Genomic DNA, 25428 nt, shown 5'->3' with positions numbered 1-25428 from the left:
ACCAACTCTTAAAACGAGGAGCTGGTTTCCCTATGCTAAGGCAATCTGCTACTTGGAAGCACTTCTTGTTGCAGTAACCGCACTCCTGAAACGCCTCTGCAGCCCTCCATCACGCATAAAGCAATCCACACAACGAGGAACTACGGCACTGGCAAACCCATATCTGGATGACAGCAAGCTCTGTGAGGCATTTAGGGAGAAGTTACTAGGTCGAGAGAACATTCTTTTCTTTGGAACAGCATCACATCCCTGAGTGCTTTGAGATTACAGGGGAGATACTGGGACAGGTATATAAGAAGAGCTGATCCCAACTCATCCATGGAACATGATTAAGGAGGCATGCGGGGGGAGGAAAAACTGAAGGCTAATGTATCAGTGGGCCTGTTAGCGCAGGATTCTGATTCCATAATATTTAAATCAGTGGAGGCTTTGCCAGTGCCAGCTCAGGAGGTGGTGGGGTTGGAGAATAGATGGCAGAGGTCTGAAGAAAGGTGAAGTGTAGATAGGAAAGGTGTGAAGTCTAAAAGACCAATACGGGACAGACTGGTTTGGAAGATGATTTGAAGGAAATGTAGGGCCCGGAAAAAACAAGGGGGCTCTTTCAACCAGGAAAATGTCCAGAATACTTAGCGGTTTGAAAGCGCCTTCCTCTCTTTCCACGCTTTCGCCTGCAGGGTTGCTGCGGCGCCCTAGGAAAAGTTGGCGCGGGGCGGGGTTCCTGTGGCATTAACGGAAGTGACGCATCATCTCGCGAGAAGAAGGACGCGCGAGCCTCGGCGGCCCGGAACCGGCCTCAGTACCGTGGTGGAACCTGAGGCCGCTTGCCCTCCCGCCCCATGGAGCGGCCCCCGGGGCTGCGGCCGGGCGCGGGCGGGCCCTGGGAGATGCGGGAGCGGCTGGGCACTGGCGGCTTCGGGAACGTATGCCTGTACCAGCATCGGGTGAGGCGGGGCGCGCGAGGGAGCGGCGGTGGGTGTTTATCAAAGCGTCTGTGGAACACAGTGAATGTCAGTATGTGAGATCGTCAGTGAGACCTTGGGCAGTATTTTGGGCCAGTGAGCGTGTGTGTGTGTGTATGAGAGAGAGAGCGAGATTGATTGATTGATTGATTGTGCGTGTGAGCCTGGTGACTGAATCTGTGATTGTATCTGAGGTCCTGGGTCAGCGTGTGTGAGATAGAGCTATTAGGGAGAACTTTGGGCTTGAATGTCAAGATGTGACAAGGTGTTTACTGAGTGTGGCAGTGCATGTGTGCTTCTGTGAACGTAGAGAGTGTTACGGTGTGTGAGGCAAAGGCGCATCAGAGTGTGTGTTGTATTAGTGGATGAGATAATAGGGCTGAGGAGGGGGTCTACCTATTGGAACGTGTGTATTTGCGTGTGCTTTGAGGCCATTGTGTTATCAGTGGGTTTGGAGTAGACAAGGCAAGTTTTTTGGTGGGTCCACAGGTTAAGCTTTTGGAAGCAATAGGTACGCTTTGTAATTGGGAATGAGGGTTAGCTGCCGAAAATGACCATGACTTCACAAGGGAAGGAGATAGATTGGGAGAAAGGTGTTCTAGTCTAGTCGATGGAAGGCAGCAAACATCCGACTCAGGAATTTTGCACTGATTTAAATGAAAATGTTTAACCATTGTAGCAGCAGTTAATAATCATGTTTAAGCTCTTCATCTTTTGTTAACCTATGAAAGCTACGAATCCTTTGCCCAGAAAAATGCACAGAGGCACATCCATGCAGCATTATGCATTGCCATTTGAGAAAGTTCATGCTCTTCTGAAGGACATCCACAGACTTTTTAGATGTATAGACCCTAGACTAATAATACCTTCAGTATAGCCTTTGTTTTGTTAGCTGTAAAATGGTTATAATAACGTATATACATCACGGGTCTGTTTGAGAGTTAAGTAATGTGTGTAAAGCTAAATATAATACTTGGCCCATGGTAAGCCTTCAGATATTAGCTCCTGCTGTTGTTGTGTTGTTGCTATTATCATCATCTTAATCATCATTAATTGACTATTAAAAAGGAAATGTCAGGATAAAAGTGTTCTTGGAAGATCTTTTTGTAAAAGTGAAATCTGAGTGGAAAAACATATGAGACGAGATGAGCAGTTAAGATAGTACTAAAATGCTTGCAAGTGGCCTGTGAATGGAGAAGTGAATTCAGGAGTAGAAATCATGATTTGCTGTCTTAAGGAATATAGGTGCGGGTAGAGAGCCCATAATATAGGGTGAGAGGTAGAAGAGATGAGAGTCTACCTGGAAGGAACAGTCATGTTTGCGTGACAGTTCCAATGACAAACGTCACTGATAGAACAAGAAATTTTGTGAAGTAGATTTCCAGATAGAGAGACTGTAGGAGGAACTCTTGGAGAGAGAGAGAATGAAAGATGAAAAACTAAAGCATTAAAGACTTTGAGAGCCAGACAAGTAGTAAATTTAATAATTCTCAAAGGGCGCATAAAGCACTCAAAGAGAAAAGAGAGGGAGCCAAGTATTTCCATTGCATGTTGCCTGTGGCCTTTTTATTGAAGCCTGACCATCAGCCTGGTCATAAGGAAAAAGTATGCATGCTGGCATGCTTTTATGACTGCTTTTCTTGGTTCCTGGTTGGGGACAGATGAATATCACCTTTTAAAAATTGTGGTAAAGAATATATAACATAAAATTTACCTTTTTATCCATTTTTAAGTGTACAGTGCAGTGGCATTAATACGTTCACATCGTTGTGCTGCCATCACCACCATTCATTTACAGAGCTTTTTTATCTTCTGAAACTGAAACTGTACTTATTGAACAAGAACTTCCTATTTCCTCCTATTGTGAGCCCCTGGCAACCACTATTCTACTTTCTTTCTCAATGGAATTTATCATTTTTTTCAGTGGAGGAGATTTGAGTCCTCTAGAATCTTAGAAACCTCTTAGGAACTTTCACGGTGTCCAGAGTGGACTTCCCCAAAACTGGGACATTTGACAACTAGGCCTGTAGTGAAAAGAGAAAAAATACTGTCAGGAGACTTGGAAACAGCGTCGTTACTTTTGCAAGCCTGACTTAGGGTTTGCATTTACAAGCTTTCAAGATCTTTGTGTTTTGGTGGAAGGCATGTCCCAGTATTTCATCTATACCTCTTAAATCACAATGAGAAAGAGAAAAGGGTGTGAGATGGTTTATTTAGCTGATTACTGTTCTGGGTGCTAAATGGTAGTGCCCAAATCAACAAAAACAGTATTTTCTGCCCTCAAGGAGATTTCAAGTCTCGTGGGAGAGGTAGACACAGAAATATTTCTAAGTACAGTATTGTAACCTATATAACGAAGGTATTTGTAAAGTAATATGGAAGCATGGCAAAATACCCAAAGAACTTACTAGGAATAGGGTAGCACTTCTCAAACTGTGTTTGGAAAAACTAATCTTGTGAAACACTTTGAAAAAAGGATACTACAGTCAAATACATTGGGTAGATGCATATATAATATGCCTTCATTTGGAGAGTCATACCCACATTAGCATATTAAAAGCTCTGAGAAATCCTATAGTAAAGAAACTAATTTAATTTCGTATTTTCCAATTATTTCTTTGTGGTAAAATGTAACATTTACCATTTTAACCATTTTTAAGTGTACAGTTCTGTGGCATTAAGTACATTTACATTGTTGTGCAACCATCACCACTTTCCGTCTCTGGAATATTCCTTTTTTTTTTTTTTTGCTAGACATAAACTTTCCACAGAGCAGTCTTTGTGAAAAGGTAGAATGCAGAAGGCCTTCACAGAGTATGTGAAATAGAAATTGAGAAGTTGAAGGATCTTACAGGATGGAATCTTTTTGGAATAGTTTCCTGCCTCATTTGTATGAGAATTTAGGGATTAATGTTGTTTATGGTTGGACCAGATTGTCTTCATGGTAGTAAAAACTTAAGTGGGACCTAGCTACAAACAGGTACCTGCTTAAAACAAAATAAAGGTTGAAGAGCATGAGGACTATGGTTGAGCTAGTTTGTAGTCTGTCTTAGTTCCTTCCTTCTATCTCTATACATTGACTATCTTATCTCTAGTTTCTACCTTCTACCGCTCCCCACTCTTTTCGCATACAAGTTATTTTCTATATATTTTCTTTACTCCTGTTTGGTCCTGACTGCTGTTCCTGGGCTGCATTATTACTATTGCCAGAATGTATGAAGTCTGGCTGTTTTCCCATAATGTGCACGAGGTGGGGTTTAATTTCAGTCAGAATTGGCTAAATTACTAATCATAGGCAAGAGATGTTAGGTTCATTTTATAAATATGGAAATAGAAGTACAATTATTGTTAGGAATTTTTAAATGTCATTTGAAATGCAAAGATTAAGAACTGATTTGGAGTTTTTTGTATTAGGTTTGGCCGTATTAAAATTATTTTTTGAGGCCAAGAGCCCTGAATTATCCTCTTCTAGTTATGGTGGAGACTGGTGCCCTTGTCAGCTGTCTGCTCAGTCAGCTCAAAATGGGGATTGTTGGGGAGACAGGGTCTTTGTATTTTTCTAGCAGAATATATGAGACAGTGTTCTGAAGAGACCTGTTATAGAAACAGCATCAGTCACTTTTTGCTTGTGTGCTTTGGTGTATTTGGTCAGTTTTAAAGCATTGGTTTAATAGTTTCATGGCTTACCTAGTAAAAGCATTGGCTCAAGAGAGATGTAGATAAATATGTTCGATTAGTAAAGCTAAAAAGTTTTGTTTCTCTAGGTTGGCTTTTCTTTGATAGCAAGTAAATCTGCACAAGAACCGAATTTATATTTTTTTCTGTTGATTTTTATTTTGGCAGGAACTTGATCTCAAAATAGCAATTAAGTCTTGTCGCCTAGAGCTAAGTACCAAAAACAGAGAACGATGGTGCCATGAAATCCAGATCATGAAAAAGTAAGTGAACTTGGCTTATATTTCCTGAGTTCTGCAGCCCAGCTAGATGTCTTCATAGAGAAGGAGGCCAGGAATCTATTCTTCTTAGGATCTTTTTTGGGAATATATTTTTCTCTTTTTCATTAATTAGATGTGTTCTATTTCAAATAATAATATCATATTATGATTAAGTAGGTTTACTTTAAAAAGTCAGCTTTTTAAACTAAAATCTAATAATACAGTAGGTGTTATTAGATTCACCCCTGTGAGGGCAGAATCTGTTTCTTCTGGATCTTGGTCAGTGCTCATCTCTTATTCTTTCTGGTTAAATAATAATCATTACTCTCATTTCTTTACTCTAACTTCTTTACTTTAAAATAGTGTATCTATTGCTTTGTAAAAAACTTAGCCCAAAACTTAGTGGCTTAAAATAACAAGCATTTAGTATCTCACAGTTTCCATGGTTTAGGAATTTGGAAATGACTTAGCTGGGTGGTTCTAACTCAGAAGATCCCTCCTGAAACATCCCAGAATGTTGACTGGAGCTGCAGTCATCCAGAGGCTTGAGTGGGGCTGGAGTATTCACTTCCATGCTCATTTATATGCCTATTGGCTAAAGGCATCAATTTCTCATATCTGGGCCTCTCCATAGGAAAGCTTGATTGTCTTCATGACATGGCAGCTAGCTTTCCCCAAAGCGAGTGATCTGAGAAAGAGATGAAAGCCGACATATCTTTTATGATCTTTCCTTGGAAGTTGTACTCCATCCTCTCCACCATATTGTTTGTTAGTTAGAAATGAGTCACTAAGTACAGCCTACATACAAATAAGAGGAGGAGAATTAAACTCTTGAAGGGAGAAGTGGATATATTTTAAAATTTCCACAAGTAGTGTGCTAAGTTCTTTACAAATAATTCTTTTAGTTGTCACAGCAACCCTGTATTTAGGTATTATTCCTGTTTTATAGATGAGGAAGTTGAAGCTCATAGAGTCATAAAGCTGGTAGGTAAGAGAGTCTGGATTTGAAATAAGGACTTTTTGACTCTTTATCTGTTCTCAGTTCACTTTAATGCTTCTCAAACTTGGCTATATGGCAGAATCACCAGGAAAAGTATGAAATAAAATTCTTGTTAAAAATATAAATTCTCATGTCCTAGACGTAGAGATTCTCTTTCCTTAGGTTCTTAAGACCTGGGGATCTATTTTAGTTTTGAGATTCATTGCATCATGATGATGATAATGATGAAGAGGAGGAGGAGGAGGAGGGGGTGGAGGAGGAGGAGGAAGGCTGGGATGATATATTGTTAACTTAAAAAAAGATGTTAGAAAACAATGTATAGCATGATTCAGTATGGATTGAAAATATATTTGTGCACAGATAAAAAACTGGAAGGTAATATGCCAAATTTTAATTTTTTTCATTTTTATTTTTTATTGTCTTATATTACTTGTTTATTATCATTTATACAAAATTTTAAATGTGTTCATTTCACCTCTGGATGACATTGTAAGTGATTATGGGAGAGGCAGAATGATAAAGGCTTTGGAGCCAGACTGCCAGATTTGAATCTCACTTGACCACCTACTTGCTTTGTGATCTTATATTGCTCAACCAATTTGTGCTTCAGTTTTCTCTTATGTGATGAGACTATTAATAAATCTACCTATAGTAAGATTCTTGTGACAAGTGAGTTAACATATGTAAAGTGCTTACTTCTTGGCATGGAGAAATATAATTGTAACACTGATAGTATTTTTATCTATATTTTTTAAATTATTAAAATGAGAAATTAGAATATTATAAATAATGCCAGCCTTTTTTCCCTCACTGCCCCTCAACTTCCATTTCAAAGCCAGTCCCTTTTCATTGGAAAAAAATTTTTGACTAGGTTTTCCTCTTCTTGTTAGGTTGAACCACTCCAATGTTGTAAAGGCCTGTGATGTTCCTGAGGAATTGAATTTTTTGATTAATGATGTACCTCTTCTAGCAATGGAATATTGTTCTGGAGGAGATCTTCGGAAGGTAGTATGGATGTTTTGAGATAGTAAGGTAGTAAATGATAAGATAGTAAATCACAAACTTCAGCAGTGTTTAAATCACATTCAATATGATAATCTAGAATAAGGGTCGGTAAACAATGGCCTGTTACTTGTTTTTATGACTGCTTTTTTACTACAGCAACAGCATTGAGTAGTTGTGACAGAGAACATATGGCCTACAAAGCCTAAAGTATTTACTGTTTGGCCTTTACAGGGAATATTAGCTAACGCCTGATTTTTAAACATGTACTTTTTTGTTGGAGGTGATGTGTGCAGGATGAGACTGTATTGGTGATCTTAGATCAAAAATATCAATGTTTAAGGTGTTTATAAAAAAGTTTTTTCTCTACTGCAAATCTTTCCCATCTTATTTTAAATTTGCCATGTGGATACTTTTTTAACATATGTGAGATTTTTCAACCTTTTTCAATTTCACATTTCTCCCCTTTATCTTTACTCATATAAGCCTTGTCATGAAATTTACATGTTCTCCGTATGAATTCGGTAATTTTCCCCATCTGATATTAATCATGACTTATTTTAATATTCTCTTAGAGTATAGTAATTAATGTGTCACTATTACTGTCCAGTAATATTGGCAGTATACATTTTTAGACTTCTTTTTTTTTTTCATTAGCTACTCAATAAACCAGAAAATTGCTGTGGACTTAAAGAAAGCCAGATACTTTCTTTACTGAACGATATAGGTATGTAATCAATATGAAAATACTATCATAATGTAATGCCCCTTTGGTCCATAAAAGAGATTCTATATGCTACCACAAAGCATATATTTTTAATAATATAAGAAATTGTCAGAAAAATTTAACTATTACTGTTGATGCTAAATTAAAACTAGGATATTTTGTTATTTTTTTGTTTTGTTTTTGACTAGGAGTCCATTTTTGACACATAGATATCCAACAACTACTGATCAAAAAAAAAAAAATGGTGTGAAATGGCCTTATTCAGTTTTGTGCTCCCTTCCTCCCTGATTAACATAGTAATTTTATTTACCAGTGGCATTGCATCTCATGGGAATAGGTTCTCAAGTCAACTCTTAGGGTGAAATTTCTTGTTAATCATATTTAATCCTGAAAAATCCCTAAAACACTTGGAGCAAGCTCAAAAGCCAGGAATATGTTTATATACTTTGATTTTACTTCTTTTCCTAGATCATGGAGGCTAAAGTCTAGTTGAAGAGAGTGATTTAGGTGGGAGGGAAAAGCTACAAGGATAAATTTAGGAATTTTCTCAATTGCTTGTTCCATTTCTTTTTAATGTTAATTCTCATTAGTTAAATGAGCATATATTATAATTTTCTGCCATATTTGTAAATGTTAACTGGATTTTCTGTGGTGAAAATCTGAACTGCTGTAATATCATTAATCATGTAGTTATGATGGTCCATATAAATTTGAGCATCAGAAATACAAAACATGAGATGAATTTTTTTTAATTCAGTGCTTTCTCTGACCTCAAATAAACTTTAAACATTTTTTAGGGTCTGGTATCCGATATTTGCATGAAAACAAAATAATACATCGTGATCTAAAACCTGAAAACATAGTTCTTCAGGATGTCGGTGGAAAGGTAGGTGAAAACTGAAGAAATGTTTCGTACCATTTGAATACAGCCTTCCTGATATGGTTAGTCTTTGAGGTTTGATGCCCTTCCATAGTACTCTGTAGTTTTTCTACCCAGCCCTCACTACACTGTGGTTTTGTGTTTAGTTGTTTGTCTCCTCTGCTAATACAGCTCCATTAGAGAAGGAACTGCACCTGTCTTGTTCACTTCTGTTTTTCGAGCGTGGTGTCTAGCAGAGATAGTAAGCAGTGAGTATATAATTTATTAATCCTTACGAAACACATCCAGAAAAGACACACATCCTGAGTCTGCTTTTCTTTAAAAGTACATTTACATAAGTATATTTTTTGATTTAAAAAAACTTTCATTTGACCTAAAAGTCCTAAGTTCTATATTTAATTAAAATTCAAAACCTTGATTTCTCAGATTCTTAAATGGGTCATCTTGAGAACCAAAAATTGTGAATTGATTACTGAAATATTTGTTTTTGTCAGAATAATTTGAGCAGTTTTCTTGCTGTTAGCACCCAAGTTTCATCCTAATAAAGACATAAAGCCAAGAGTCTGAACTTTGAATTCAATTGTGTGGTCTTTTAGTTAGTGAAGATGGTGATGGGTTGGAGGTGATGAAACCTATGCTTGTTTGGCACCAACTGTCTCTGCCTTTTTTTTTTGTATCCAAAGACTAGGATATTCTTGAGGTTAGGTGGATATTTACATTTACTCACATTGATCTACTATAAGATGGCATGATCTTCAAGTTTGGAAGTCACCCTTACCTTTGCCTTTCAGTTTAATGGATCAAACTTATTCTGAGTATATTAAATAAAAATTAATAGCCAATCTGTATTTGTTTTTACCATGTACAAGGCACTGTGTTGAATTCTTTTCTTTCATTATTTCATTGAATCATAATAACAATTCTGTGAAGGAGGGATTGTTAGTAATACCATCATATAGGAAATTAAGAGAAATTAAGTAACTCGATCAAGAGCATGTGGCTAGTTAAGTGGTAGAGCTCAGGCTTGAAAGACATTTGTTATCCTAGAGCCCAAGCTCTTCACCACCATCCCTCCAGACCCTTGTAAGACATTGTTGCCTTTCCTTTTCAAATTTCTCAACCATTTAATACTTATTGATTTGCAGATTATACATAAAATAATTGATCTGGGATATGCCAAGGACGTCGATCAAGGAAGTCTGTGTACGTCTTTTGTGGGAACATTGCAATATCTGGTAAGACGTGTTGTTTCTTTGAATATAAGTTTTCAAGATTCTCTTTATTTCTGAAGGTCATTAATATAGTGGTTCAAAAATAAAGTAGATTTTATCTTATAGTGTGATGTTTAAAGCATTTTTTCTTTTTAAGGCCCCAGAGCTCTTTGAAAATAAGCCTTACACAGCCACTGTTGATTATTGGAGCTTTGGGACCATGGTGTTTGAATGTATTGCTGGCTATAGGCCTTTTTTGCATCATATGCAGCCATTTACCTGGTAAGAAATGGATGAGAACTTTGCTGTACTTAATGGGAATGGAACTTTTTAGTTGCCTGCTTTTTCCTTCTCTCTTTATGTGGTATAGTTGCCTTTTAAACACATAATTGAATAAAATTAAATGGCAGAAATCTTAGGGTATTTGTGAGAATCAGGTTGTCAACTGAGGTGACTTTTTTATAGGCATGAGAAGATTAAGAAGAAGGATCCAAAGTGTATATTTGCATGTGAAGAGATGACAGGAGAAGTTCGGTTTAGTAGTCATTTACCTCAACCAAATAGCCTGTGTAGGTAAGTATGTTTCAGTGAGGAAGTTCACCTCAGTTTCTTCATCATTGTAAAAGAAAAATAGAGTTGTCTGTTCCAAGTAGTATTATCCAGTAGAACTTTCTGTGATGATGGAAATATTTTATAGCTGTGCTGGCCACATGAAGCCATTGAGCCCTTGAAAGGTGAACAGTGTGACTGAACTGAATATTAAATTTTATTTAATTTTAATTAACAAGTGTAAATGCAAATAGCCACTTGTGACTAGTGGCTACCATATTGGACAACGCAAGTCTAGTGAGAACAAGAACTGCTGCCATTTAACTGATTGGTTTAGGTGCTAGGAAGATTCCTGGGATACTGAATTAAACGGGTTCCTTGGAGAATGGAACTCGACTTGCCTGTTGGAGTTGCCAGTAACTATCTTACCTATGTGAGTTTTGAGTTATTTTTTGTGGAAAAAGTTTCTTCCCTGTCATTTCATGAATTAATTGAAAGTAAGATACAAAATAATATAGACAAGTAATGAGAAAGGAAATGGACAACCTATAAAATTACCTTTTTCACAGTACTAAAGGAAAATTGGAACATAATGATTTTCACCCTATTTTTGTACATTTTCTAGTTTAATAGTAGAACCCATGGAAAACTGGCTACAGTTGATGCTGAATTGGGATCCTCAGCAGAGAGGAGGACCTGTTGATCTTACTTCAAAGCAGCCAAGATGTTTTGTATTAATGGATCACATTCTGAATTTGAAGGTTAGTTTAAATGGTCTGCTTCATAAGACTTGCATTAAAGTTAACAAGTTTATTTGGAAAATTAGTATAAATATATTTTAATAATCTTTTCCTAATGCTTATTTGAAAAATAAATTTATATTTTTAGAGATGATGCATTTTAATTTTTTTAATAAGCCTTCCCAGTTTTATTTTTAAGTTGTCTTTGTTGATTACTCCTTTGAAGCATCTTTTGAATTTTCCCCTTCTTTACATTGGTGCCATTATCGCCTCATTCATTTAGGTCTAATCATATTGGATTTGGTTTGATGAAGAAGGTTCCTACCTGGCTTACATGCCTCTATACTTTTTCCCATCTTGTAGTCCATGTAGCATGAACATCTTATAGTCCATGCAGCCCAACTCATTTTCTGAAAATACTTTTTTATTTTTCTAAGAAACTAACATAGTTTTTTCTTGCCTACCAAGTCAAGTCTAAACTGATCTGCCTTGCTTTTTTGGGCTTTCCTAATGCAGGTCCACCCCAACCATGTTCCTGCCTCATACCTGCTTCTTTTATCCTTTACTTCACTCAGGACCAGCTTGTAACTAACTGCTTATGCCATCAAGCTCTATCTTTGTGCTTTGACAGATGCTATCCTTCTACCCAGAAAGATCTGTATCTGTGTTTATCTCCTTACCTGCACTGGTGCATATTCAACACTCCTTTTCTCTGAATAGTTTCTGCCACAATATTTTATTGTTTCTCATCTTCCACTCATGCCTCTCCATATAAATTGTTTTCTTCAATGCTGGAATTGCTTTTACTACTTTCATTAACAATCATGCACCCTACTACCACACCATCCCTACCTTGGCATTCTGTATAAAGCAGGGCATGTACCAGGTTCTCAGTAAATCTTCATTGATACGAATGAGAGGTTCTTTTATGCCGTATACCCAGAAACAACTCTTATCTGCAATCTTTCCGTATTTGTTGATTGCTTGGAATAAAAAGTATTTCTGAAATTGAAATGAGAATGTATAATCATATAAAGTTTTACTCTAATTTGGCATACTTTTTAAATAGAAACTTAAGCCCATATTGATGTCATTGTTGGCTAACAGTGAAAAGATATCTGGCTTCTTGATTTGATTTTCTTCTGTGCCAAGGAATAAATCATCCCTCAGTGTGTTAGCCAAGCAAGACTGGGTGACGCCCTTTAGTTCTTTGTTGCCTCCAGTAAATTTTGATGTTTATCTCAGATGTTTTTCAGATTTGTCATGGTAATCGTAGCATCATTTGTACTTTGAAGGGGTCCGTGAGCGTCTGCTTGTCATAGAGTATGGGGAAAGAGTCCTTCCTGTGTGTTTTGTGGTCTGTGGATTTTAGTTCAACTTGCAGCACCATTATTTACCTATCTGTGAATCTGGCAAATATTGATTGATTGATTGATTGATCAGGTTCAGTAATATCTTCTTTAAAGGATCAATATTACTGTGAGGTTTTCCAGAATAAGATATGCATACAATAGGATTCATAGTAGTTCAGGGATGCTTCCTAGACATGTTAATAACACTGAATTTTGAAAGATAAGTAAGAGTTAATCAGGGAAATGGGTAAGGAGAAAGATTTACAGGCAGAGGAATATCATGAACACAGAAGCATGAGCTGTAAAACAGCTTGGTATTATTGTAGGGCATTTTCCTAAGGTGTTTGTTTATTATCTTGTTCAATGAGGGAATAACGTAGTTGATTTGCATGTAAAAAAGAAATCAACAAAGAAGTTACTGAAATTTTTTTTCCTTTAAAAAAGTTTTGAGAGTCTGATCACATATTTTTCCAACTATTTATTATGAAAAACTTTATATATGTAAAAAAGCTGAAAAAAGTGTAGTGAACTTGCCACTGATGATAATGATGAAATAGGAGTATTTAATTATTCCTTCTTTGTCTCTTCTTTCATGCCCCTAAGAGTAACTATATCTCTAAGAGTCTCTCGTTGGTTCTCTTTTTCCATATTAATTTTTCTTCCTTTTCCTTGGCAATTTCTTCATTTGTGTAACTTTAGTTGTATAAACTGAATATGTATAACTCCCAAATTTAATCTTCTGAGTTGTGACTTTTCTGCAGAGTATTTATAACTTCTGTATAACTACATTTGGTGGTCCCATTGGCACCTAAGAATTTATTTAAAACTGAACATATTTGCTTCATTAAATCTTCTACTCATAGCTTTTCCTTTGCTTCTTACTTGCACTGTCACCTTTCTAGGTACCTAGGTTGGAAACTTTGACTACTCTTTTTTCTTCAATCTACATATCCAATTATTTTGTCAGATTTATCCTTTGAATGTTTTAACAGTTCTGAGCTTTTCAGGGTCTCAATTTAGAAAGCCTTCCATAGTTCCTTTTTGCTTATTGAATAAAGTTCAAACTCTTACAGTGGCATTCAGAATCTATCTTGGTCTCATTTCAGCCCTTCCAGCCTGATCTCCTATTATGTCTAAGGGGGCATCGTTTTAGTTAAATTTGAACTGGATTATTTATATTCTCTGATTATACTCATCCCTTTCTACCTCTCTGTCTACCTTAGAAGAACTTTACTTCTTGCAATTTTTTTCTCATTCTAATCTTTCTTCTTTTTCAAAATTTAGGTCAAATAGTGCCTCCTTTAATAAATGCCCCTTTCTTCCTACCAAGTAAGCTCTTTTGGAATCTGCACAATGCATTATTATAGTACCAACTGCATTTTGTCTTCTATTTTAGTTCTCTTAATGTTTCTTGATATCTTCCATTTGACTATTATCCTGTGGAGGTTTTAAGGATCATAAGTTACGTTACTCAGTTTGCATACCCATACCACAACACACTTAATAGTATGTACCGTAGTAGACACTCATTAAATATTTGAGTGAGCAAAAGGATAACTTTAAGTTGTATTTCCTTTCCCTTACTTTTGCCCCCTCTGGCTCAGCTTTGATAGTGGGATATCATAATCACTTACCCTAATTTGACATATACCCTATATAAAAGTAAATATCCACTTTAGGATTTTTGTCCTAAGTTTCTGCTGTTGCTCTTAGTAGCAGCTGTCAAAGTGTGCAATCTATCTAGGCTGGGAAGGAATGGAAGGTCTCCCTTGGTGTACTTTTGTTGTACATCTATGTCAACTTTGGAAATTCCCTTCTCTTCCCCCTACCTTTTTTAAACATAAAAGGTTTATTATAAAAGGAAAGTTAATGCTTTGTCTCTGTAATAAGCATTTCCAGCAGAGAGAATTTTAATCATTTGCATATACTCAATGTAAGACATTGGAGAAACATAGGTATTAATTTTGTATGGCCTATCTAAGGACAGTGGAAGATTTAAAATCATGTTGTGTTAAAAGAAAAAAAACCTGACCTCTAACTCTGTGGCTGTCCTTGATTACCTGAATAATGTTTAACTCAGTTTCACGCTTAATTTGGCCTGTATCAGGCTCCTGCTTTCAATGGGGCTTTAGGTGAGAGTAATTAGACTTTTCTTATCCAACTTTGGGCCCTTAATCAGGTCACTGCTCTAGGATTTGGCTGCCTTATCTGAAAAATGAGGATAACAGTGCTTTTTCCTATTTAAAGAGAGGCCCAGCTCATCTATCAGATGATTATTTCTTGAGACATTGTAAGGTGGTCAGACAGATATGAGTTTAGATCTAAGTTCTACCAATTGTTAGCTGTGTGATCCCTAACAAGGTCTCAGAGCTCTGATTTTTCCCTTTGCAAAAAATGGAGATTAGAAGATCTAATTAACAGGATGTTATGTTAAACATTAAGCACTTAACTCTGGTTGGCATCTACTAGGCATTTCATAAATGGGAACATTTCCTTCCAGGTCTGTGATATGGTTTCTCAGAATAAATGTTGCCTTTTTAAATTGAGGTTTTTATTTCTTGATTTTTTTGCATCCTTAGAACTTTGAAACTTTATTCTTTGGAACTAACATCTGTTGTAAGAGAAAAGCAAGCTCTTCAGTTTTCAGAATGTCATTTTATAATTATGGAAGATATCTCACTTTGGAAAATGATTGAACCTTGTTTAGTGTAGAGATAATACCTTTCACTCATATTTTCTTAGTTTCTAGCACTGCATCTTTTATGTAGCAGATGATCAATAATCATTTCTCTTTTTTCTTATTTATTTATACAGATAGTACACATCCTAAATATGACTTCTGCAAAGATAATTTCTTTTCTGTTACCACCTGATGAAAGTCTTCATTCACTGCAGTCTCGTATTGAGCATGAAACTGGAATAAACACTGGTTCTCAAGAGCTTCTTTCAGAGACGGGAATTTCTCTGGATCCTCGGAAACCAGCCTCTCAATGTGTTCTAGATGGAGTAGTAAGAGAATTCTAATATACCTAGAAGAATATAAGAAATTTGCATAGAGAGAGATTGCATGCTCTGCATTTTGAAATCCCTTGGCGGGTGGTGCACATCTTGTAATTCTTTTAGTTTAATTCTACTCTTTTATTGCTTTGCAAGATAAACAAGATAGAAGGGAAACATTCGTTGTTTTGAACTTTGTATGATTTTCTCTTTGGTGCTAGTTCTCTCCTCCCTCTTTTTTTCCCTTTTTGTCTTAAGGCCCAGAACCTTGAAATTAGACCAGCAGTCTCATAGGTCCTGTCAGGATAAATGGATGGTATAATGATTATGGTTATGACCCTTTTTTCATTTTATTTGACTTTATTGAGGCATATTTTATATATAATATAATTTACCCATTTCAAGTGTACAATTCAGGATATTTTTGTTTTTTGTTTTAGTAAATTTACCTGTGCAGCTATTACCATAGATCAGTTTTAAAACATTTGCATCTCAATAAGAGTCTTCATATCCATTAACTGTTAATCTCCATTCTGCCCACCCCATGCAATCACTAATTTCTATCTTTTTGGATTTACCTTTTCTGAACGTTTCATATAAATGGATCATGTAAATGAATCATATAACCTGTGTCAGATTTCTTGTACTTAGCATTATGTTTTTGAGGTTCATTTGTGTTATAGCAGGTATCTATTTTATTCCTTTTGATTACTGAATAGTATTTTCATTCTATGGATATATGTTGTTATGAATTTTAGCTTTTGTCCTTTTGGGTTTGGTGATTTTTACTTTAGCCCATACTGAAGTTTTTAATTTATTTTTCCTAAACAAAAGTTTAGACCCTAAATCTGTATCTGCTAATGAACATTGACTTTGTTCATTTGCATTTCAGAGTAGGAAATCTGGTGCTTAAATACTTAGAGAACTTAGGGTGCTCAACGATCTTTCTTTTTAATTGTTCGTTTCTTTTTTCAGAGAGGCTGTGATAGCTATATGGTTTATTTGTTTGATAAAAGTAAGACTGTATATGAAGGACCATTCGCTTCCAGAAGTTTATCTGACTGTGTAAATTATATTGGTAAGTCTAGTCCATTTATTGACTGAGCTTTAAACCTGAAATAATATAAGTTTGACTCAACATGATTACTGGAAATGGTCTTTGGTGTTTTTGTTCTGTATCTCATACTTTAGGTTTCTATTCGTGGTGAAAAATGAATTTCTATAGTTTGGAAGGTGAAAAGGTAGGTTTTAAATCAGCACTACCAGTTCCCTCATTTGGGAGACTTACTTTCCTGAGGATAGGCCTCTCACAGATGGAAGCATGAATCTTTGTTATTAATTAAGCCTACTTCTTACTTGTTCCTTCATTATTTAAGCATGTTCAAAAATTTCATTTTATCCTACGAATATAGCTTAATGTTTAAACGTTTTCATTTATCCTGTGAGAATTATTTTTTTCTTTTGAAGAAGTGGTCAATTTCTGTCTACCCCAAACCAAAATCAAGCACAAAATTGTAAAATCAAGAACAAAATTGGGCATAAGGGCTAAAATTATGTAATCATTCCTTTTCGTTTTTATTAGTTTTTTTTTTAGAACAGTTTTATATGTACAGAAAAAATGAGCAGATAGTACAGAATTCTCATAATATTCCCCTCCCTCACACATACAGTTTTCCCTGTTGTTAAGATCTTATATTAGTATGGTACATTTTGTTACAATTAATGAACCAATGTATCAGTATTAACTAAAGTCCATACTTTATTCAGATTTCCTTATCAGGTGTCCTTTTTTCTGTTCCAGGATCTTATCCAGGATACCACATTGCATTTAGTTGTCATGTCTCCTTAGGCTCCTCTTGGCTGTTTCTCAGACATTCCTTGTTTTTGATGACCTTGGCAGTTTTGAGGAATACTGGTCAAGTATTTTATAGGATGCCCCTTTGTTACAATTTGTCTGATTTTTTTCCCCTCATAATTAAACTAGGATTATGGGTTTTTGAGAGAAAGTAAAGTGGCTTTTATCACATTACTTAAAGGGTATATACTGTCAACATGATTTATGGCCCTTGGTGTTGACCTTGATCACTTGGCTGAAGTAGTGTTTGTCAGGTTTTTCCACTATAAAGTTTAGTCTTTTAATCCCCTTTCCATACTGTACTCTTTGGAAGGAAGTCGTTATGCAGAACCCACACTTAAGGAATAGGGAGTTATGTTCCCCTCCCTTTAAGGTGGAGTACCTACATAATTTATTAGGAATTCTTCTGTATGCTAGATTTGTCTTTTCTTTCTCATTTATTAATTTACTCAATAATTTATTATATCAATATAGATTCATGGATATTAGACTTTGGATTATAATTCAATACTAATTTATTTTGTTGTTTAAATTGTTGCAACTTTGGCTATTAGGAGCTCTTTCAGTTAGCTTCCTATGCCCCTTTTACTTGTCTCATCAATGAGAGTTTTCTTCTTTTAGTATTTTCTTACTTCCTGACACTACAGTGTGCCTCAGACCCATCTTGTGTATTTCCTGCCCCAGTCCTAGAAGTTGCCATTTTTCCAAAGAGCCCTAGTTCTTTTAGTTGGAGAACAATACTAGAAACCAAGATCTGGACACTATGTGTATTTCTTACTACTGGAGTATCATTTCTTAGGCCCTTTCAGACTTTAATTTGTGTGTGTGTGTGTGTGCGCGCGCGCGTGTGTGTGTATATGTTTGTGTATTTAGATCAGGCTTCCCTCCCAGACTTTTAAAAGGTTTTTCGTTTGTTTGTTTGTTTTCGTTTTTTGGTGTATTGTAGGAAGCCTCAGGAGTAAGTGTGGGTATATAAGTATATAAAAATAGAAGAAAGGTTAATGAAGCTGTTAATAATTATAGGGGAGGCAAAAATTTTTCCAGTTACATTATTTTTTTTGAAGTTTGCTTCAGATAATGTTTTCTCAATATGAACCCTAGTAGCAACCTCTCTTTGAAGGTTTTCATTAGAAAAGAATATAGGATGACTCTCACTCTTAGAGAATTTCATAATGTTAACATGGAATTTCATTATGTTAACATGTAATTTCATTGAACTTAATATACATACCTGCTGTTATTTTAGAAGCATTCACTTTACCAAAAAAAGGGCAAGAGATAATCATAAGTAGATAATTTCATAAGTCTGGCATTGAAGAAAGTATATCTTATGAAACTGCAATTTCCCTGTATGTGTTCCTGAAGCTGTGTTGGTAGTCCAGCAGATGCAATTTATCATTCAGAGGCAGGAAAGACTGTGGCAGATTGTGGAGGAGATGGGACCTGATTTAGAACTTTAAAAAAATTTGGAATTTATACTAGTGGAGAGGAAAAAGAGTATGCCAGGTTGGAGAAAAACAAGAAAAGAGAGAGACTGGGATAATTGCAAGCTTTGTGATTATGTAGTGATTATGTCTTATCATTTTTATTCTCCCCCTCTCTGGAACAGGGCTCATGTACTGTAGGTGTTCAGTAAATGTATATGGAACTGAAGGAAATAGTAACAAGTGTTTTTCTAGCATCTATGGGAATTATATTTGTATGGGCAGGAAATCACAAAGAATCTTTACAGTCTTAAAAAATAACTCATCTCCTTTTTCCTGTCTTCTTACATGTAGTACAGGATAGCAAAATACAGCTTCCAATTATACAGCTGCGTAAAGTATGGGCTGAAGCAGTGCACTATGTATCTGGGCTAAAAGAAGACTACAGCAGGCTCTTTCAGGGACAAAGAGCAGCAATGTAAGCAGATTCTGTTGTTTATAGGGGCAATGTCATGTGCTTTAATGCTTAATAATCAATCTTGCCAGTTATCAATCAGTGTTCATATAATACTAAAATATTGGGCCAATTTGGAATGTAATGTTTTGATCAGACTATTAGAATTCTTACTAATGGTCTGAAATACCTCTAATTTCAATAGCTTGAGAGTAGTTCTTGAGCAGAATGTCCTAATATAAAGAAGATTGTTTTATCATAGAATGTCATAGGCAGGAATTCTTTAGAGACTAGATTCTAGAGATCAGCTATTTCTCATAGACTGATAATAGAAACTTAGCCTTTGAGCTTATAGCAATTTAAGTTTTTAAATTTTGTCTATTGTTTATGATTTTTTTTTTTTCGATTATGGTTTAGGTTAAGTCTTCTTAGATATAATACTAACTTGACAAAAATGAAGAACACTCTGATCTCAGCATCTCAGCAACTGAAAGCTAAACTGGAGTTTTTTCACAAAAGCATTCAGCTTGACTTGGAAAGATACAGTGAGCAGATGACTTATGGGATATGTAAGTGTTTGGGTAATGTATTTGAAAGAAGTGTCTAGTGTCTTGAAGCCATATGCTATTTTGCCTTCTTGCTTTATAGCCAGTTGTTTCTCTTACATTTACATTAGAACAAGAAAAAAGGTACCTCAATCATTATAAGTCATGTTTTGAATGTTAGCTTGTTTTAAACTTTTAATTGAGTAGCTTTATGTTTGTTCGTTTAGCTCCAGAAAAATATAAAAGTAATTTTAAAACTTGTGTTTTTCAAACTTCATTTTTAAAATAGATACAAAATTATATTGGGTCTACGGCCATGCCACCCTGAACAAGCCCGATCCCGTCTGAAGCTAAGCAGGGTCGGGCCTGGTTGGTACTTGGATGGGAGACCACCTAGGAAGACTAGGTACTGTAGGCATAAAAAAATAAAAAATAAGGGATTGTAAGCTGACAAGGTCCTTGCAATCTGTGAGGTCAATCAAGGGTTGCCTTGCCTTTAAAAAAAAATCAAATTGAGATGACTTCTTAGCCAGGGAACTCTTAAACTACTTATCTTTCTATAAATAATTGTAGGTTTTTTTCCAAACCACCTACTCAGTAGTTTCACTTTTTTATTGTACACAGCCTCCATATTTCCAGTATTTGACTTTAAGCTTATCTACCTTCAGATGTGCTAAGGAAATGTAAAAAGCAGAGTTAAAATCAAATAAACTGAAGAGGTCACCACTAGCATTTCTGGTTCTTTGTTTTGTTTTTCTTCGTGAGACAAATTCTTTTTTGGGAAACAAATCCTGTTCGTATACTTGTCTTGAATAAAGTAGGTGTATCTCAATAAATGATCAACAGTGTCCAGTTGGGTAAGTTTACCCACTAGAGCTGATTCTATGATTGATGTTTTATTTTTAGTTGTGTATTATGGGTATTCTGGTGCATGGCAGAACATTATAATTATTTTACCAAATTGTCTTTGACTTGTCAGTTGTATATTTTATATGACTATTAAAAAAGAATGAGGTAGACCTATGCATACTGATATTAAAAGATCACCTGGATCTTTAATGGCAGTGATTTTTTTGATTTTGTTTATAATTTTTATTTTTCAACTAGAGTTGACATTCAGTATTATTTTATATTAGTTTCAAGTGTACAGCATAGTGGTTAGACATTTATATAATTTACGAAGTGATCTCCCCAATTAGTTCTAGTAGGCAGTGATGTTTTTAAGTTAGGAAAAAAAGTGAAGAAAGAAAAGTATGTGTAGATGTTCTCATTTGTGAGGGAAAAAGGTATGTGTCTATATAATAAATGACTAAAAATAATATCTTTTAGGATGGAGGATAAAGGGGAGGAAGGAAAGAATCTTTTTATATCCTTTTATAATGTTTGTTTTTTTAAAAACAAATCATGTTCATGTATTATTTTTAAATTTATTTTTTTTATCAAAGAGAAATCATCTGTATTAGTGTTGTAGTAACAAATTACTATAAGCCAAATGACTTAAAGCAATAGAAATTTATCATCTTACAGGTACAGAGGTTAAAAGTCCAAAATCGAAGTGTTGGTATGGCCATGCTCCCTCTGAAACCTGTGGAGAATAATCCATTTTTGCTTTTTCCTGGCTTCTTGGTGGTTTACCCAGCAGTCCTAGGTACTCCTTGGCTTGCAGCATAGCTCTTTAGTCTCTGCCTCTGTGGTCAAATGGAGCTCTCCCTTCATAGGTGTCTCTCTATTCTTTCAAGGACAATAGTCATACTGGATTAAAGATCCACCCTACTCCAGGATGATCTCATCTTAATTTAGCTAATTATATGTGCAGTGACCCCATTTCCAAATAAGGGCATATTCTAATGGGCTGAGTTAGGACTTCAACATACCATTGAGGGGACAACTCAAACTATAACATGGTTTTTGATGCTGATATGGGTAGGTTAGTAATTAAAGCTATGGTTATTTCTGAGATAACCAATTAAGACTTTTTTTTTTTTTAGCCTCAGAAAAAATGTTAAAAGCATGGAAAGAAATGGAAGAAAAGGCTATCCATTATGCTGAGGTAAAATCACTGAGTTTATTTTGTCTGTTTATTAATTTTTGAAGTCTCCTTTAGAAACTTTAGTTTCGGTATATATTTTTCACATCATTCCTGAATATCAGATAAATATCTAGTAGATGTTTTGTGTATGTAGAGGGAAATACTATAGTGAATAAAAACAAGGGCTTTGGGCAAATGAAACTAAACTGAAGCCTCAATGAGCTTCACTTTCCATATTGTATTAGTAAGGTTATACAGATTAAATGAGAATAAACAGTAAGTGGTAGTTTTCGTTGTTATTTTTGACTGGTTTGGAAAGGATGGCTGCAGATCCTGGTTTACCTGGGACAGTCCACTTATACCTGTCTTGCCATAATTATCAATAATACTCCCTTTTACTCTTAAAATTATACAGATTTGTACAATAAATTATATGGTCACTCGGTATAGATCATTCTCTACGTGGCATATTTCCTTCCTTGCCAACGGTGCATCTCTCCATGGTCCCACTAAATTGTTGCTCTCCTTGAGGCCAGTACCTACCCTGAGGACATGAGTAGGGCAGTTGGTATCCTAGGGTGGGAAATCCAGTGTCCTTATCTTTCTGTATCCTTATTCAAGGCAGTCAGGAACAAGAGGTAAATCATAGAACTGAGATGCAATGGTTTTGATGGCCGCTTTTTCTCTGTCTTATGAGTGACACTTCTATCCTTTTGCTTCTTAGGAGGAGAAACAAATGCTAGCAGTTTATTGTAGTCAGGAGAGAAAAGAGAAGCATAGGAATAAGTATGTTCTCGTGTAAAAGATTAAGTGTGAGAATCTGAGAGACAAAAAGGCTTGAACAAAATCAGTTTCATATTAACTTATTTAGTTCTCTTAGGGTAGCAACAAGTCATTCTTTGAGTTCTCTGTGTTGTGTGGTGGTGAGTCTGTCATTTCTTTTGTGTTTCATCATATTTTAGGTGGGTGTCATTGGATACCTGGAGGATCAGATCATGTCTCTGCACACTGAAATCATGGAGCTTCAGAAGAGCCCCTATGGAAGACGTCAGGGAGACTCGATGGAATCTCTGTAAGGATGTGTTCATGTCGTTGGTGTTGGTGTCTATATAATTTTTTTTGTAGCAGGTTGCTCTTTCTGTGTACATCTGGCAAATTAAGCCTATATGTGGTTATGTTCTATAGTTCTCCTTTCTGCAAATATGTTGGCATTATATTTAAAAAGGAATTTTTTTCTTAGTCACCAGAAATTTTAGAAATAACTCTTTGGGTTGACCTTTGCTATATTAATCACAGCTTTTTTTCATGTAAGTGTTAAAAATTTTTTCGTAAGTATTTTAAGTTACAAACTATTTCCCTACTTACCATACTTCTGGTCCAAGGTATTGTCTATTAAATGCCCTAAACGAGATTAAGTTCCTAAATGTTTGGATTAAAAACTTCAGATTTTTTTCTCTAATAACAAGCCATAATTTTTGCCCATTTAAGTGTTTCTGGTGCAAGGATGTTGTATATGTGGTGGTAGACCACAGCAGATTAGAAGTGTATTAAGTTTTGCGTTGTAAAATCTTGCTTATTACTCAGTGAAATTCTCTATAATATTCATTGGCAATATGCACTTGCTTTAAAATGGATCATTACTCTATTCAAATAATATCATTCCTTCCAATTGTGTATTATCATAGTCATTAAATGATCTTCACATACAGAAGCATGTTTTCTCTTTCATAGGGAACAACGTGCCATCAATCTATATAAGCAGTTAAAGCATAGACCTTCAGGTAAGACATTTTTATCACAGTACACAAAGGCATGTTTGGAAATGATCCCTAGCTTAACAAATCTAGGGGATTGGATTTTAAATAAGCTGCAGAATAGATTCCAGTTTTGGTATTTCCATTGAGATGTTTCTGGTACAATAGCTTTTAGTTTGTCAGAATTTAAGAGATTAGGAAGGCAAAGTAACAAGAAAATTGAGGTGGAAAATTTTTTAAAGTGAAAGGAAGGAATAAAAGAGAAAAAAGGAACTCAAAAGAGAGGGGAAGAGGAAGCAAGAAAATATGTGGGAAGATGGAAAAAATAAGTGCTGCTTAAGATTAGAGAGGTTGAGAAGAAGTTAATGCTGCAGGTTCAGGTGTGGAATGGTCAGAGGGAAGGCCCATGTGTGAGGCCAAAGCAGTTCACCTTGAAAATGCCTTCATCTGCATCTGGTCACTAAATGCTTATTTCACTGGCAAAACAATTCCTTTTGAACATCTGCTGAGTACAAAGTATGGTCTGCTGGAAAGAGCACTGGATTGGAAATTGGAAGCATTGAATTCTAGATTGGGCACTTTACTGACTAAGTGACTTCAGGCAGATTATTTAATCTCCATTTCCCTTCCCTCTTCTACAAAATGGGGTTGAAACCTTGCTTTCCTAACTCGATGAGTGTGGCAATGTATTTGAGAGGATGTTTGTGAAAATGCTTTGGAAACTACAAAGTATTATGTACCTGCAGGGTATTATTCTTCAGTTAAAAAACTGATTTGTTTTGAAGGGTTAGAGAAGAAATAAAAAGTGAAGTCCGTGCCCTAATTTGCTATATACCTAAATTGTAAAACAAAACAAAACATGACTTTTTATACTTTAAAATTTACAAAAATATTCAAATGTACATGTGAAATTATATTTAACAAATAACATGATCTCCTCTACATAATTTTTATTGTAGTGGAATTTGTTTAATTTCTACAGACATTTAGGAAGCACATATAAGACCGAGGGTGAGGGATAGTTACAGGAGGTGTCCTGTAGTAGATGACATCTGAGATGAGCCTTAAAGAGTAAGTAGCAATAGCTAGGTGAAAGGAGGTGAGCTCTTGTATATCCAAGTGTAACAGGTGAAGACATGCATGTGTAGCGCTTAGCATGTTTGAAGAAATGCAATGTAACTGGATTGTAGAGTTTTAAGAGGAGAGGGAGGTGTGGTTGGATCATAAAGAATCTGGTATATCATGGTAATGAGTTTGGATTTCATCCTGATGACAAAGAGAAACCCTAAAAAGTTTTAAGCAAGAGAATGGCTTGATCAGATTAGCATTTTAGAGATACTGCTCTGGTAGCATTGTGGACAGTGGATTAAACTGTGGCTAGAACAGAGACAGGGGCATTAATTATGAAGTTTTTGAAATAATCATAGCTCAGGGGCGGGGGAGGAGCATGAGCCAGAGCAGAGAGCCTGAACTGTGGCAGTGGGGTGAAGAGAATCATAAGGGCAAGAGAAATATTTAGGAGGTAGAACTGATAGTGTTGGGTGATGGATTGATTATGAGTGGTTGGAGCAGCTGGGTGCTGGCTAGGGCAGTTGGGTGCCTGGTAAGACCACTCACCATAATAGGAATTATAGGAAGGATGACAGACTTAATGGGAAAAGAAGATGAATTCATTTTTGTACATGTTCTTTTTTTTTTCATTTTTGTCCATGTTGATGTTACGTGTCAGTGAAACATTGAAGTAGAAATATCTAATAAACAGTATTAGATATGTATATATGTACAGGAAGTTCTCAGTGTCATCCGTGGATTCTGCTACTTGAAGCGAAACAACGTATAAACTAATTTTACCATAAACATTGATACAAACAGGAGTTAAGTTCCTATGGCATCTCATAAATGTTATAGTGAAATGACATCGAATGAAATGACATTATTAGAGTACTGCTGTATATATGTACATGTATATATAAACACACTACATATATACACATGTACATGCATATATATAAATA

The 25428-nt window shown here is 35.6% G+C and overlaps 1 protein-coding gene and 1 pseudogene across 4 annotated transcripts in view; both read left to right on the top strand.

The window, feature by feature from the left end:
• The first annotated feature begins 743 nt into the window (after window positions 1–743).
• The window catches only part of CHUK (conserved helix-loop-helix ubiquitous kinase), a 33404-nt gene continuing 8719 nt past the window's right edge, over window positions 744–25428 (top strand). For 2 of the 4 annotated variants that reach the window (XM_023522519.1, XM_011378834.2), the window contains exons 1-16: window positions 759–941; window positions 4803–4897; window positions 6785–6899; window positions 7554–7623; window positions 8421–8509; window positions 9649–9738; window positions 9872–9996; window positions 10180–10287; window positions 10889–11024; window positions 15170–15364; window positions 16328–16430; window positions 18986–19109; window positions 19503–19654; window positions 21619–21680; window positions 22622–22731; window positions 23391–23440. In XM_023522519.1, the coding sequence (XP_023378287.1) occupies window positions 837–941; window positions 4803–4897; window positions 6785–6899; window positions 7554–7623; window positions 8421–8509; window positions 9649–9738; window positions 9872–9996; window positions 10180–10287; window positions 10889–11024; window positions 15170–15364; window positions 16328–16430; window positions 18986–19109; window positions 19503–19654; window positions 21619–21680; window positions 22622–22731; window positions 23391–23440 (1729 nt within the window). In that variant the 5' untranslated portion in view covers window positions 759–836. Of the gene's footprint in view, window positions 942–4802; window positions 4898–6784; window positions 6900–7553; window positions 7624–8420; window positions 8510–9648; window positions 9739–9871; window positions 9997–10179; window positions 10288–10888; window positions 11025–15169; window positions 15365–16327; window positions 16431–18985; window positions 19110–19502; window positions 19655–21618; window positions 21681–22621; window positions 22732–23390; window positions 23441–25428 lie in introns of all 4 variants that reach the window. The other 2 variants (XM_011378833.2, XR_002776928.1) reach the window with 2 other exon arrangements.
• LOC111731090 lies at window positions 19937–20048 on the top strand (annotated as a pseudogene).

This window comes from Pteropus vampyrus, unplaced genomic scaffold (genome assembly GCF_000151845.1).
Source record: "Pteropus vampyrus isolate Shadow unplaced genomic scaffold, Pvam_2.0 Scaffold348, whole genome shotgun sequence".
NCBI classification, from domain to species: domain Eukaryota; kingdom Metazoa; phylum Chordata; class Mammalia; order Chiroptera; family Pteropodidae; genus Pteropus; species Pteropus vampyrus.
This window is presented reverse-complemented; position numbering and strand designations above follow the sequence as displayed.